This window comes from Lepidochelys olivacea (genome assembly GCF_965140295.1).
Source record: "Lepidochelys olivacea isolate rLepOli2 genome assembly, chromosome: 23".
Taxonomy (NCBI): Eukaryota; Metazoa; Chordata; order Testudines; family Cheloniidae; genus Lepidochelys; species Lepidochelys olivacea.
The window spans coordinates 2,702,081-2,714,682 of NC_140433.1; the positions used below are offsets into that span (position 1 = coordinate 2,702,081).

The 12,602-nt window shown below is 64.6% G+C and overlaps 1 protein-coding gene across 1 annotated transcript in view; it reads left to right on the forward strand.

Annotated features, from left to right (window-relative positions):
- Window positions 1-3,096: 3,096 nt before the first annotated feature.
- The window catches only part of RYR1 (ryanodine receptor 1), a 103,565-nt gene continuing 94,059 nt past the window's right edge, over window positions 3,097-12,602 (forward strand). The window contains exons 1-3 of the mRNA XM_084612258.1: window positions 3,097-3,213; window positions 11,294-11,413; window positions 11,742-11,846. Coding sequence (XP_084468384.1) covers window positions 3,166-3,213; window positions 11,294-11,413; window positions 11,742-11,846 — 273 coding nt within the window. The 5' untranslated portion in view covers window positions 3,097-3,165. The remainder of the gene's footprint in view (window positions 3,214-11,293; window positions 11,414-11,741; window positions 11,847-12,602) is intronic.

Consider the following 12,602-nt stretch of genomic DNA (forward strand, 5'->3'; position numbering starts at 1 on the left):
AAACTTTTTTTTTCTTTTTGCACCCAAAGAAGCGGCGAACGGTCGGCCTAATACTGTGGAGTCCCGGGGGTGTTTGCTGCTGGGTTTCCTGCACAGGGTAGGATCTCTGCTGCTGGACTGAGGGGGCCAGGGGATGGCTGTGCTTGGTGTGCGTGGGGAGAATGGTTTGATTTTTGTAACCGAGGAGAGGCTGTGGGACGTGGACGGACGGACCTGCCTCACTGGCAGTGAGATAACACCTGACATTTCAACCAAACCCGCTGGCCTCCTTAACGTACCATAGGCTGGGCTCCCCAGCTCTCAGAGCACCTGACGGGGGGATGAATTAACCCCCCCCTTGGGTATAGATGAGGAAACTGAGGCAAAGCGACTTCCCCGAACTCCCAGTTCCCCTTCTGGGGCTGGAACCCAGGAGCTTAGAGCAGGGGGCCAGGCACCAGGACTCCGGGGTTCCAGTCCCAGCTCCGGAAGGGGAACTGGGACTTAGGGGACATCTCCAGCTCTGGGAGGGATGGGGGGTGAGATGGGAATAGAATCCAGGAGTCCTGGCTCCCTACCCAACCCGCCCCCCAAAGCTGGAGGAAAACACAGAAGTCTTTGGTCGCTTGCTCCTTGAATGTGGGGGGAGATGCAGGGCAGAGCTGGGGCCCCACATCTCATCCAGTCCCAGGGCTGGCTCTGGCCCCAGGGACAGGCTGGTGGGGGGCATCCTGGGCTGCATGGCTGGGGCTGGAGCCTGGTGGCTCCGGGGTCTGGTTGTGCACTGAGATCTCTGCAGCAGAAGGACACCTGGGGGTGTTATCCAGCTCCCCTTGCTCCTAGTGTGCTGGGGCTGACTCTGTCCCCCACGCCCTCCCCTGAGGGGAGATGGGGGGTCTCTCCCGATGGCCAGGGCCCAGGGCAGCTTTGCAGCAAGCCACTAAAAAACCCCATGAACTGGGTCACACTAAGGGGCTGATGGGGGGCACCATAAATCCAGCTTTCCAATACCCCACCTTCCTGCCCCGGCGCTGGCAGAGAAATAGGACGATGGGGAGGCCTTGATCCCAGCTGGGTATGGGCGTTTCTGAGCAGCACCTGGCATAATGGGGTCCCTGATCCTGGCCGGGGGGGTGGCTCTGGGTCTTCCTGCCTGGCACCTGGACGGGCAGCCCAGAGCTGGGGGCCAGGCTGGATTTATTTGATTTCAGCAGCTGATCTGCAGTCACCCAGATCTTCCCAATTAGCGCCCGGAGCCCCATGACTGTCCTTGGCTCCCTTTTCCTAGGCTGCTAATTAATGACACAGGCTGATTAATTTCCACCCCAGCGCCCTCTAGCGGCCTCCCCAAAGAGCAACCTGCCCTGCAAAGCGACATGAATCGATGGGCAGGAACCAGGGCCCGGCTCTGGATTCAGGCCAGAGTTTTCATAGCTGCGATGGGCACCGGGTGCTCAGCCATGGTCCCGGCAGCCCCGCGGGAACCAGTCTAACGTTGTGTGGTGTGATCTTTTCCCCCTGCGACTTTTCTCTGATGTTGCCGTGTTAAGACAATATTGTTGTATTATTTCTGGCTCCCTCTCGGTATTACGGGAGCCCCGGGGCGCCAGGCGCTGTACAAACACAGAACAAAACCACCCTCCCCTTTCCCCGAGCCCTTCCAGTCACAGTCTCTGCCAAGGGCCAACAGCTGGGTGCAGCCAGCTGGGAACCTGGGGCAATGATGAATTTCAGGTCTGCCTCTCCAGCATGTGGCAAAAAGCAAACAGGCCTTGGGGGCTGACCAGCGGTGGGCTCTGGGCTCCAACCCCAGCCCCCTCACAGATGCCCGTCTCTGCTGCATTAGTGGGATGTGCCTCAGTTTCCCCATCTACACAAGGGGGATCATAGAACGGCATCCGCAGGAGACTGATTTTTAACAGAGAGTTTCTCTCTTTACCCCTGCTCCTATGGCCGCAGCTGGACAGGGCTAAAGGGCCGTGTGTTTTATTTCCCCTTCCCAGGTGGGGAGAAGCCCTTATCATGGCTCCCCAGGTCCGGTGTGCTGGGACAGCCCCTGGGAGGACCCTTTCAGTCTGCCAGCCCCCCTTTGGAGCACTGGGGTCAGCCCCTCGGTTTCAGCACCTCCTGGGACTGAAGCGAGGACCCTCCAGCCCCCCGTGTCAGGCCGTGAGCTCCCCTCAGGGCCGGGCGCTGGAGCCCCCCTGGGCCAGCGGTGTGAAAATGGGTGGGCTGCTTGGCTAGCCGGGCCGCAGCGCAGAGAGCCCTGAGCGTGGCCCAGGGAAGGGGATGTGGCAGCTACTTGAGTGGGGGCTGAGCTGTGCTGGCAGCTGTCTCTCTGCCCCCTGCCCAGCTGTGCCCCCGCTTCCAGACACGTAACCCCACCCCATCCCTCTCCTCAGTCCTTTGTTCCTCTTCCCGGCCAGAAATGGTCACCTGGACCCTAGCTCTTTGTTCTCCCAGAGGGTGGCCTCTGGCAGAGGGGGTTGGTGGTCCTAGCTGGGCGAGGGGCCCCAGCAGCCAGCCGTCCATCGCACCTGGTCCTCTGGGTCCCAGCAGAGATTAACCCATCTTTTCCCCTCACCTACTTAAATATTCAGTATATTGGGGAAACTGAGGCACACACACGACGGGCCCGGTGCGACACCTGCGACTGGTGCGAGGGAGCTGCTGGCCAGGTGAGGCACCTGCCTTAGCTCCTAAACCAGTGGGAGAGCTGAGAATAGAACCCAGGAGTCCTGGCTCCCAGACCCCCACCCCCGCTTACCCCCATTCCCTGAGCAAGGGAGAGAACCCAGGAGTCCTGGCTCCCAGCCCTGCCCTGGGCTCTAAGAGGGAATTTCCTGGAGTCCCACTAGACTAGGGCAGCCGCGGCGGGGGGGGAGGAGCCGCACACAGCTCACCCCCCCCACCCCGCACTGGGGGCCGGGGGCCCCTTCCCTCCCAATGCACACCCGCTCTCTGGGCACCTGCCCCCTTGCTTGTACTCGTTCCCCCCCCCATTCATCCCTTCTCTCAGCCTTGCGCCCCCCCCCCGGCTCCCCCCTCCAATCGGCGGCGGCTAGGGGCGGATCCAGGGCCGCTCCCCCGCCTGCTGCGGGCAGCCCGGCCCGGCCCGGCCCGGCCCCTCACTGCCCGGCTCTCCCCGCTGAGCGGCCGGCCCGAGCCCCGCAGCCCCCCGCAGCCATGGCCGAGGGCGGGGAAGGGGAGGATGATGTGCAGTTCTTGCGGACTGTGAGTGGGGCAGCAGTGGGGAAGGGGAGAGTGGGGGGAGCAGGAGGGAAGGGGAGCAGTGGGGAAGGGGAGAGTGGAGGGAGCAGGAGGGAAGGGGAGCAGTGGGGAAGGGGAGAGTGGAGGGAGCAAGAGGGAAGGGGAGCAGTGGGGAAGGGGAGAGTGGGGGGAGCAGGGGGGAAGGGGAGCAGTGGGGAAGGGGAGAGTGGGGGGAGCAGGGGGGAAGGGGAGCAGTGGGGAAGGGGTGAGTGGGGGCAGCAGGGGGGAAGGGCAGCAGGGGGGAAGGGGAGAGTGGGGGGAGCAGGGGGGAAGGGGAGCAGTGGGGAAGGGGAGAGTGGGGGGAGCAGGGGGGAAGGGGTGAGTGGGGGGAGCAGGGGGGAAGGGGAGCAGGGGGGAAGGGGAGAGTGGGGGGAGCAGGGGGGAAGGGGAGCAGTGGGGAAGGGGTGAGTGGGGGGAGCAGGAGGGAAGGGGAGAGTGGGGGGAGCAGGGGGGAAGGGGAGCAGTGGGGAAGGGGTGAGGGGGAGCAGAGGTGTGGGAACTAGGAGTGGGGAGGGGGGCTGCAGCACCCCCACCCCCCCGGCTTAACGTGGTTTCTATCACACCCAGGGTTCGCAGTCTGGTTTAATGGGTCTCGGCGCCCCCCACTATACAAACTGCCCCAGTGCCCCTGGGGAGCCGTGGGGAAGGGGCAAAGGGGGTCAGGGCCCAATGGAGGGGAAGGCCAGGAGAATGGCCAGGGGAGGTGGGGGCTGAGCGAGCCGGCATGTCCTTGGGGTCCCTCTCTGCCTAGCGGGGTAGGGGGGTGCATGCTGACACCCTGGCCATGTGGCGGGCAGAAGAGACAGGGTAGCGGGGTGGGAGTCTATGGGGCTGAGGAGAAGGAGCCTGGGGGGGCAGAGGGGACAGACAGGGAAGTTGCCTTGAGCTCTGTGATAACCCCTGTCTCTAACCGGCCCCCTCCTCCGCCCCATGGTGACATGGGATAATTAGCTGACTTTAGCGGGGGGGGGGCGGCGTAAATACCATGGGAATGCAGAGAAAGCAGCCCCCCGGGGGGACAGCGTTTGGCTCAGCCCCTCTGTCACGGAGTGTGGGGGGAGTCCAGGCCCTGCACCCCTCTTCCTGGGATCCACTGAGACTCTCAGCCAGCCAGTAAAACAGAAGGTTTATTGGACAACAGGAACACAGTCCAAAACAGAGCTTGTGGGTACAACCAGGACCCCTCAATCACGTCCTTCTGGGGGAGCAGGGAGCTTAGACCCCAGCCCTGGGGTTCCCTGTGTTCCTCCACCCAGCACCAAACTGAAACTAAACCCACCCAGCAGGTTCCCTGCTGCAGCCTCTCTTCACATTCCTGGGCAGAGGTGTCACCTCCCCCTCCCCCTCCTGGCTCAGGTGACAGGCTCTCAGGTCTCCCATCCCCAGGGCACATTCCCAGGTCAACACTTCCCCCTCCCTGCTGAGTCACATCGTCACACCCTCCCCGTCCTGCCCCCCCAGCCCAGGTCCTCTCGGCAGGGCCTGCTGAGCCTAGGAGCAAGTGGCTGCCAACAGGTGTGGGGGGGGGGGGGAGCTGGTTTCCACCCATCCCCCTGTTTGGCTCCCACCCAGGGGCCTTCCAGACCCGAGCTGTGTTCCTGGGAGAGCTGCGGGGTGTCTTGCGCCTGGCTGTGCAGCGCCTGACACAATGGGCCCAATCTCTGTCCAGGCCTCTGGGCACTACTGTAAAACACCTAATAATAACCCTGCCCAATCCCTTGAGCCCCTCTGGGTGGACACTTTAGGCACCTGGTGTCACTTCTGTCTGTGTTGTGCTATTTGGTTTGTGCCAGGACGGAGGGGTGTGCGAAACAGGGCCGGTGTGCGAGGAAGGAGGGGGTGTGCAAGCTGGAGTGCACATGCCAGGAAGGAGGGGTGTGCGAAGCAAGGCATGTGTGCGAGGAAAGAGGGTGCACAAAGTGGGGTGTGTGTGTGAGGAAGGAGGGTTGTGCAAAGTGGGGTGTGTGTGCGAGGAAGGAGGGTTGTGCAAAGTGGGGCGCGTGTGCAAGGACCCTCAGCCGCCAAGGTCTCAGATTTCTGAGCTTTATATAACCGGGTTGACAGCTGGCTCTATTCATCAGGATGGCTGGGACCTGGGGGGAGGGGAGCTCTGGGGGGCAGCCCCGTGGAAGGGTTAAAGGGCCTGTGGGTGTCGGATCCCTGGGGGTCCCCGGTCTGGGTTGTGGCCTGTCTGGGGGGTGCCAAGGCTGGTGCTGGAAGTGTCTGGCTCCCTGGCTCGGGGGATGTCTGGCCCTGATTGCGCCATAGGGCAGGGACGGGGGCTGCCCGTGTGCGGGGACCTGTACTGATTAATAACCAGTCTAAAGTGAAATGAAACAGATGGGGGCAGGGGTGTGTGGAGCATATGGGGGTGGAGCTTGAGGCCTGGGGGTGGAGCTGGGGACGTGGGGGTGAGATGTGGTGTGGGGGGGCGCATAGGGCTTGGGGTGGCAGGGAATGGGGGCATGTAGGGAGTGGAATAAGGGGCATGTGTCTGTTCTGGGTGGGGTGTGTGGATGGGGCTTGCCCCACAGAGGCAAAGGGGGTGGGGAAGGGGTGAAGAAAGGAGCAGGGTGATGGGGGACAGTGACCAGTGGGAGGGGGAGGGGAGAGGTGTGAGGCCACCTGCGCTGGCTGCGGGGAGGGGAATCCCCAGGGCCTGTTGGTAGCCGGCCTTTGTTTGTTTTGGAAATGGTTTTCCTGGGATGCAGTGCGGTAGGGGAGGGGAGGCAGTGAAGAGCATGGCTGGCTGGGCTGCCGTGTGGTGGGGGGGGGATGCAGTGGAGAGCGGGACTTGGATGCATTATGGTGGAGGGGATGCAGTGGAGAGCATGGCTGGCTGGGCTGCCGTGTGGTGGGGGAGGGGATGCAGTGGGAAGCGGGGCTGGGATGCATTGTGGTGGAGGGGATGCAGTAGAGAGCATGGCTGGCTGGGATGCAGTGTGGTGGGGGAGGGGATGCAGTGTGGTTAGGGATGCAGTGGAGGAGCGGGGCTGGGGATGCAGTGCGGTAGGGGAGGGGATGCAGTGAAGAGCATGGCTGGCTGAGCTGCAGAGTGGTGGGGGAGGGGATGCAGTGGGGGAGTGGGGCTGGGATGCATTGTGGTGGAGGGGATGCAGTGGAGAGCATGGCTGGCTGGGATGCGGTGTGGTGGGGGAGGGGATGCAGTGGGGAGCGGGACTTGGATGCATTGTGGTGGAGGGGATGCAGTAGAGAGCATGGCTGGCTGGGATGCAGTGTGGTGGGGGAGGGGATGCAGTGTGGTTAGGGATGCAGTGGAGGAGCGGGGCTGGGGATGCAGTGTGGTAGGGGAGGGGATGCAGTGAAGAGCATGGCTGGCTGAGCTGCAGAGTGGTGGGGGAGGGGATGCAGTGGGGGAGTGGGGCTGGGGTGCAGCGTGGTTAGGGATGCAGTGGGAGAGCGGGGCTGGGGTGCAGCGTGGTTAGGGATGCAGTGGGGGAGTGGGGCTGGGGATGCAGTGCGGTGGGGAGGGGATGCAGTGAAGAGCATGGCTGGCTGAGCTGCAGAGTGGTGGGGGAGGGGATGCAGTGGGGGAGTGGGGCTGGGGTGCAGCGTGGTTAGGGATGCAGTGGGAGAGCGGGGCTGGGGTGCAGCGTGGTTAGGGATGCAGTGGGGGAGCGGGGCTGGCTGGGATCCAGTGTGGTGGGGGAGGGGATGCAGTATGTTGGCTCCCCCTGCCCCTGCTGGTGGCTCCTGGTCCCAGAGAAATCCCCGCGGGGGGACAAGGCCGCGGCTAAACTCACAGGGCCCAGGAAATAACCCAGAGGCAGAATGGGAGCCAGGACTCCTGGGTTCTATCCGAGCTCTGGGAGGCGAGTGGGGTCTAGTGGTTAAAGCAGGGGGGGCTGAGAGCCAGGGCTCTTGGGTTCTATCCCAGCTCTGGGAGGGGAGTGGGGTCTAGTGGTTAGAGCGGGGGGGGGGCGGCTGGGAGCCAGGACTCCTGGGTTCTATCCCAGCTCTGGGAGGCGAGTGGGGTCTAGTGGTTAAAGCAGGGGGGGCTGGGAGCCAGGACTCCTGGGTTCTATCCCAGCTCTGGGAGGGGAGTGGGGTCTAGTGGTTAAAGCAGGGGGGGCTGGGAGCCAGGACTCCTGGGTTCTATCCCAGCTCTGGGAGGGGAGTGGGGTCTAGTGGTTAAAGCAGGGGGGGCTGGGAGCCAGGACTCCTGGGTTCTATCCCAGCTCTGGGAGGGGAGTGGGGTCTAGTGGTTAAAGCAGGGGGGGCTGGGAGCCAGGACTCCTGGGTTCTATCCCAGCTCTGGGAGGGGAGTGGGGTCTAGTGGTTAGAGCTGGGACAGAGGTTGTGTCTACACCACATTCTCCGTCCGTCCGGCTGCTGCCCCAGCACTCTGTGCCCCCAGCAGGAAATACGAGTACTTGGTTTCATGCGCCGAAAAAAGACGGGGCCGGCGCGAGGTGGGGGGGGGGCCGTGTCCTAAATTCAGCGCAGCTGTTGGGCGGGGGGTACGCAGCAGGGAGAGCAGGAATCTGCTGCTGGGTACATTTTCCTCCCGGTTTGTGCATGAAACCAAATATCCCGCCCGCATTATACTGCCACAGGACCTGGGGGGCAGCCGCAGCTGGGGGGAGGGAATGGGGACCTGTGGTCAGAGCGGAGGGGGGCTGGGAGCCAGGACTCCTGGGTTCTCTCCTTGGCTCTGGGAGGGGAGTGGGGTCTAGCAGGAGCCAGGACTGTGTGTGTGAGTGCAAGTGGGGAGGGCTGGGGGGGCTCCGCCCCCCCCCCAGCACAGGCCGCACCAGCAGCGATGCGCGTGGCTGGGTGTGCAGGAATGAGTCTGACAGGTGCAGGCTCCAAAAATAAGCCTCCAGCCTGAGAGGGGAGCGATGGGGGGGTCTCATTTCGTCCCAGAAACCTCCCCAAACGCCCCTGCCCTTAAAAGCCCGGCGCACCCCTTGTTTCTCAAGGGCGTGGAGAGGGCGCGGCCAAATCCCCATTTCCTTCCATCTTGTCCTCAAAGCCCGGTCCCTGGCGGTGCCGCCCCTGGGGGCCCTGGGGGAGGGGGGCAGGCCAGGGCTCGGTAATTGCTTTGCGGAGCCGGTAATAGCTGCTCCCCCTCCCCGGAGAGGAGCCGTCTATTTTGAGCCACGTGCGTCTCTTCAGAAGCCTTTCCCAGGCCGGGGATCTGCCCTCGCCCGGGCATTTTCCGGGCGGCGCGGAGGTGGGGCTGGGGCGGGAACGGCCCCACCTTGGCCCCCTACTTCCTTGCCACCTGCTCGGTCCTGCCGGCCCGGAGCCGGGCTCTCGCATCACGGCTGGAGTCTAGCTGCTGAGGGGGCTGGGGGGCAGGGCAGTCTGGAGCCCTGGCCCTAGGCAGATCTGTCTGCTGGGGCTCGGGCTGGGGGGGGCCACCCCACCCGCTGTTCCTGGGGGGCTAGGGAGGGCTCAGGCTGGGATGCTGGATGTTTTCTTCACTGCTCAGGTCAGGGTGCCCTTGGGCGGCCGCTTTGCCTCCCAGGGCTACGATCTCATCCCCTTCGCAGGAGGCTGAGGGGGCTGAAGCCCCAAGAGGGCCCAGCCTTTGTCACTGACACACCAGGACTCCTTCCAGGCCTCGGTGGCCCCCACCACCTCCCTGGGGCCACCCTCCGCCCCGCTAGTTCAGGGACCCTCTGCAACCCCACCCCTTCTCCATGCCACGGTCCCCCATTCCCCCATGCCAGAGGCTCCGCGTACCCTTCCTGCCCAGGGTTCTGTGCTGAGAGGGGAGGTGACCTTGGGGTTACGGCATCAGACTGGGGCCAGGGGATCTCGGTTCAATCCCTGGCTCTGCCACTAACTCCCTGGCTGACCTTGGCTAAGTCACTTGGCCTCCATGGGCCTCAGTTTCCCCATCTGTAAAATGGGAATGATTGTCCTTCCTCTGGCTGCCAGAGCTCTATGGATGTGGGGCAGGGACTCTTTCTTGGTTGGGGTCCTTGCAGCGCCTGACACAATGGGGCCCTGATCTAGGTTGGGGTCTGGGCAGCGCCCGGCGCAACGGGACCCTGATCTAAGTGGGGGACTCTAGGTGCTACTGTACCACACACAACACCCACCCCCTGAGCATGTGCCCTTGCCCTGGCGTATTGAGGACCCAGGGGCCCTGGGGGAGGCTGATTCCTGGGGGCAGGGGTCGGGGGCGTGGATGGGGCAGTCGCAGTGGGTGCAGACGCTGGGCAACAGCCTGCGTGGTGTGGGTAGGGCTCTGGAGATGCAGAAGGCACGGGTGCCACCCCTCTCCCTAGGCCGGGGGGCAGGGCAGAGGCCTCCCATTGCTGTGCCCTGGCTCAGTGGGCACGGGGCGGCTGAGCTCTCCGCGGGGGGAGGAATGATAGCACAGCGGGTGCTGACCCGGCACATTCCCCTGTGGAAATAGCACCCGCCTTGTAACCCGAGTTGTCCCGGGCAGGGCAGTGACAGGGAGCACCCTACGTGGGGGGGGGGGGCAGTTGGGGGGTGGGGATGCGCCTGGATGGGTCTCTGGAGGCAGGTGGGTGGGAGCCGAGCCGTGGGGATGGGCTGGCAGGGACCTGGGGGCCGTGGGGCCTGGCTGGGCCAGTGGGGAGGGAGCTGCATCTACCCAGCCGTCATGAGAGCTGCTGGGTGCTGGCGGGGCGCTGAGCTCTGCCCCCCAATTCTGGGGGTGGCAGGGGGTTCTCCCCCCCCGAATGCAGCACCACCCCACAACCATCCTCAGCACTATGTCTTTGGCTGCTCCGCCCACCTTGCGGCTTTAAGAGGTGTCCCGTCACTTCCTGTCTTAAAATGCAGGGCAGCTGCTCACCAGCCCCCGGCTCCCCACCCCAGAGGTGGCTGCATCCCAGCACCAGATGAGGGTTCCCTGTATAAACAGCCCTCGTGCTTCACCCCAGAGGTGAAGTCGGGTTGAGGGGTGGGGAATGGGAATAGAACCCAGGAGTCCTGGCTCCCAGCCCTCCCCTGTGCTAACCACTAGACCTCAGTCCCACCCGAGAGCTGGGGAGAGAACCCAGGAGTCCTGGCACTCTGCCCCCCACTCTAACTCCTGGTGTGCGCGGCTAATGAGCGCCTGTAGGCTGGCGCCCGGGCAATGAGTTCTGCTCCGAGCGAGCACCGGCGGCCGGCTGCTGTAGCTCACTGAATGTGCCCCCCCCGCCCCACTTACGGGGTCTCTGTTGTGTCTGAGCCTTCGCCCGCCCCCACAGCCCCGCTCTGAAGGGGGCTAATTAGCCCTGGCCTGCGCTGGGCTCGATCCGGAGTGACTCCGGTTTGATGCTGCTGGAGCGGCCGGCTGCCTCTCCGAGTGCAGTGGGTAGGGAAGAGCCAGGGTGCGGGGGGGGATCCCCCCACTGACGGGGAGGGCCAGGTGCCCGCGGGTGCTGAAGCCTGGGCACAGGCGGCTGCTCTGAGACTAGTTTACATCCCGGCCTGAGGGGGGAAGCTGCCCTGATCCCCCTGGGCAGAGGGGAGGGGGCATTTGGGGGGGACCTGCAGGGACCGTTCACTGTGTTTTGGTCGGTGGGGGGGCCTCTGCAGGAATCCCCCCCCCCCCCGGCACCGAAGGGGAGCAGGGTTTAGGGGGTTGAGCAAGGGGCTGCGCGTCAGGACTCCTGGATTCGATTCCCGACGATAGCACAGTCACGAGTGGGGGTGATCCATACCCCCCTCCCCTGGCTGTCAGCCACCCCATCCCCTATCAGCTCCCCCCCACGGCCCTGTAACCCACTCCCAGCCCCTGTCACCCCCTCAGGCCCTTCCCATGTTACACAGTGCGGAACGGGGCACCGAGGGGTTCGTCCCAGTCCACACAGTGAGACAGTGGCAGAACCTGGGATAGAACCCAGGCGTCCTGGCTCTCAGCCTCTCCTTCCCCCCGCAACCACTAGACCCCCCCCCCACCGCTCCCCCTGAGCCAGGGTAGAACCCAGGAGCCCTGGCTCCCAACCTCCATCCCCCACACTCTAACCACTAGACCCCCCTCCCCTCCTCGAGGCTGGAATAGAACCCAGGAGTCCTGAGCCCCCCGCCCCGTCTCTCCTTGCCCCAGGAGGATGAAGTCGTCCTGCAGTGCTCCGCCACCATCCTCAAGGAGCAGATCAAGATGTGCCTGGCGGCCGAGGGCTTCGGCAACCGCCTCTGCTTCCTGGAGTCGACCTCCAATGCCCAGGTGAGCCCTCGGTGCCCCCGTCCCCGCTGGGCCCCGGGCCGGGGATGGGGGAACGCGAACCTGCTGCCCGAACCCCTCCCCATCTCCCACCCACCTTTGCAGCCAGAATCCCAGCTCCCTCAGCCCCTTCCTCTCCCACAAGCGCCAGCCCCCTGTGGGAGAATCCCCCTGGGCCGTTGCAGTGCAGGGGCTATGAGACACGCATCACCTCCAGTCCTCTCCTCCTTCCCCCACCACTCCCCTTGGGGCTGTGGCTCCAGGGCCGCGTGTCTGGTTCCCCATTGGGGATGGCAGAGCCCCCTCTGACCCTCTTCTCTCCTCCCCGCAGAATGTCCCCCCGGACCTGGCTATCTGCTGCTTCATCCTGGAGCAGTCGCTCTCTGTCCGCGCCCTGCAGGAGATGCTGGCAAACACTGTGGAGGTGGGCAGCGAGGTGAGCGTGGGGGAGGGGGGACGAGCTGGAGGGGGGCATTGCCTGGGGGAGAAACGGGAGGCCCTCTTCCCCTCCCAAGGCTGTGCTTGTTGGCCCCGCGGGTGTCTGGGGCTCACTGGGGTGTACAGCGGATGCTGGAGAGCGGAGCGGGAGACGGGGGGGGGGGAACAGTGGGGGGTGGGGCCGTGCTGTGGAACCGGAGAACGGGGGAGTGAAGCGATCAGGGAAGGGAGATGCAGGGCGAGTCTCGGGGCTGGAGCGGAACCAGGGGCCCATCCAGCCCACTGTCCCGTCACTGGCTGCTTCCGAGGAATGGCCCAGGACCCCTGCCCCATGGGACCTTCCCGCCTGACCCCCACGACGAGCAGCCCTCCGAGGCCCCCTGGCTCCTCTGGGCCCCCCTCCATTCTCTCTCTCTGGCTGGGCTCCGCATTGATGCCCCGCCTTTTCGTTAACCTTGCCTAGCGCAGCAACCTCTAGTGGCGGGGAGTTCCCCAGGCCGCCGGCGAGTTGGGAGGAAAAGGCCTGGCTCAGGCAGCTCTTTTGACTATGTCCCCTTGTCCCCTCACCCTCTGCCCGTGGGTTATCCTGTGCCTTTTGCTCATGGAGAGGCAGCGCTGGCAGGGGGGGTCTGCAGTGCCCTGGATGGGGGTCCCAGCCAGCCCTCCCTCCCTCCCCCCGGCAGGCGGTCGGTTCATCTCTTCTCTTCTCCCTTTCTCTCTCCTTTGCTTCTCCACCCATCTGCCGACGCTCTAG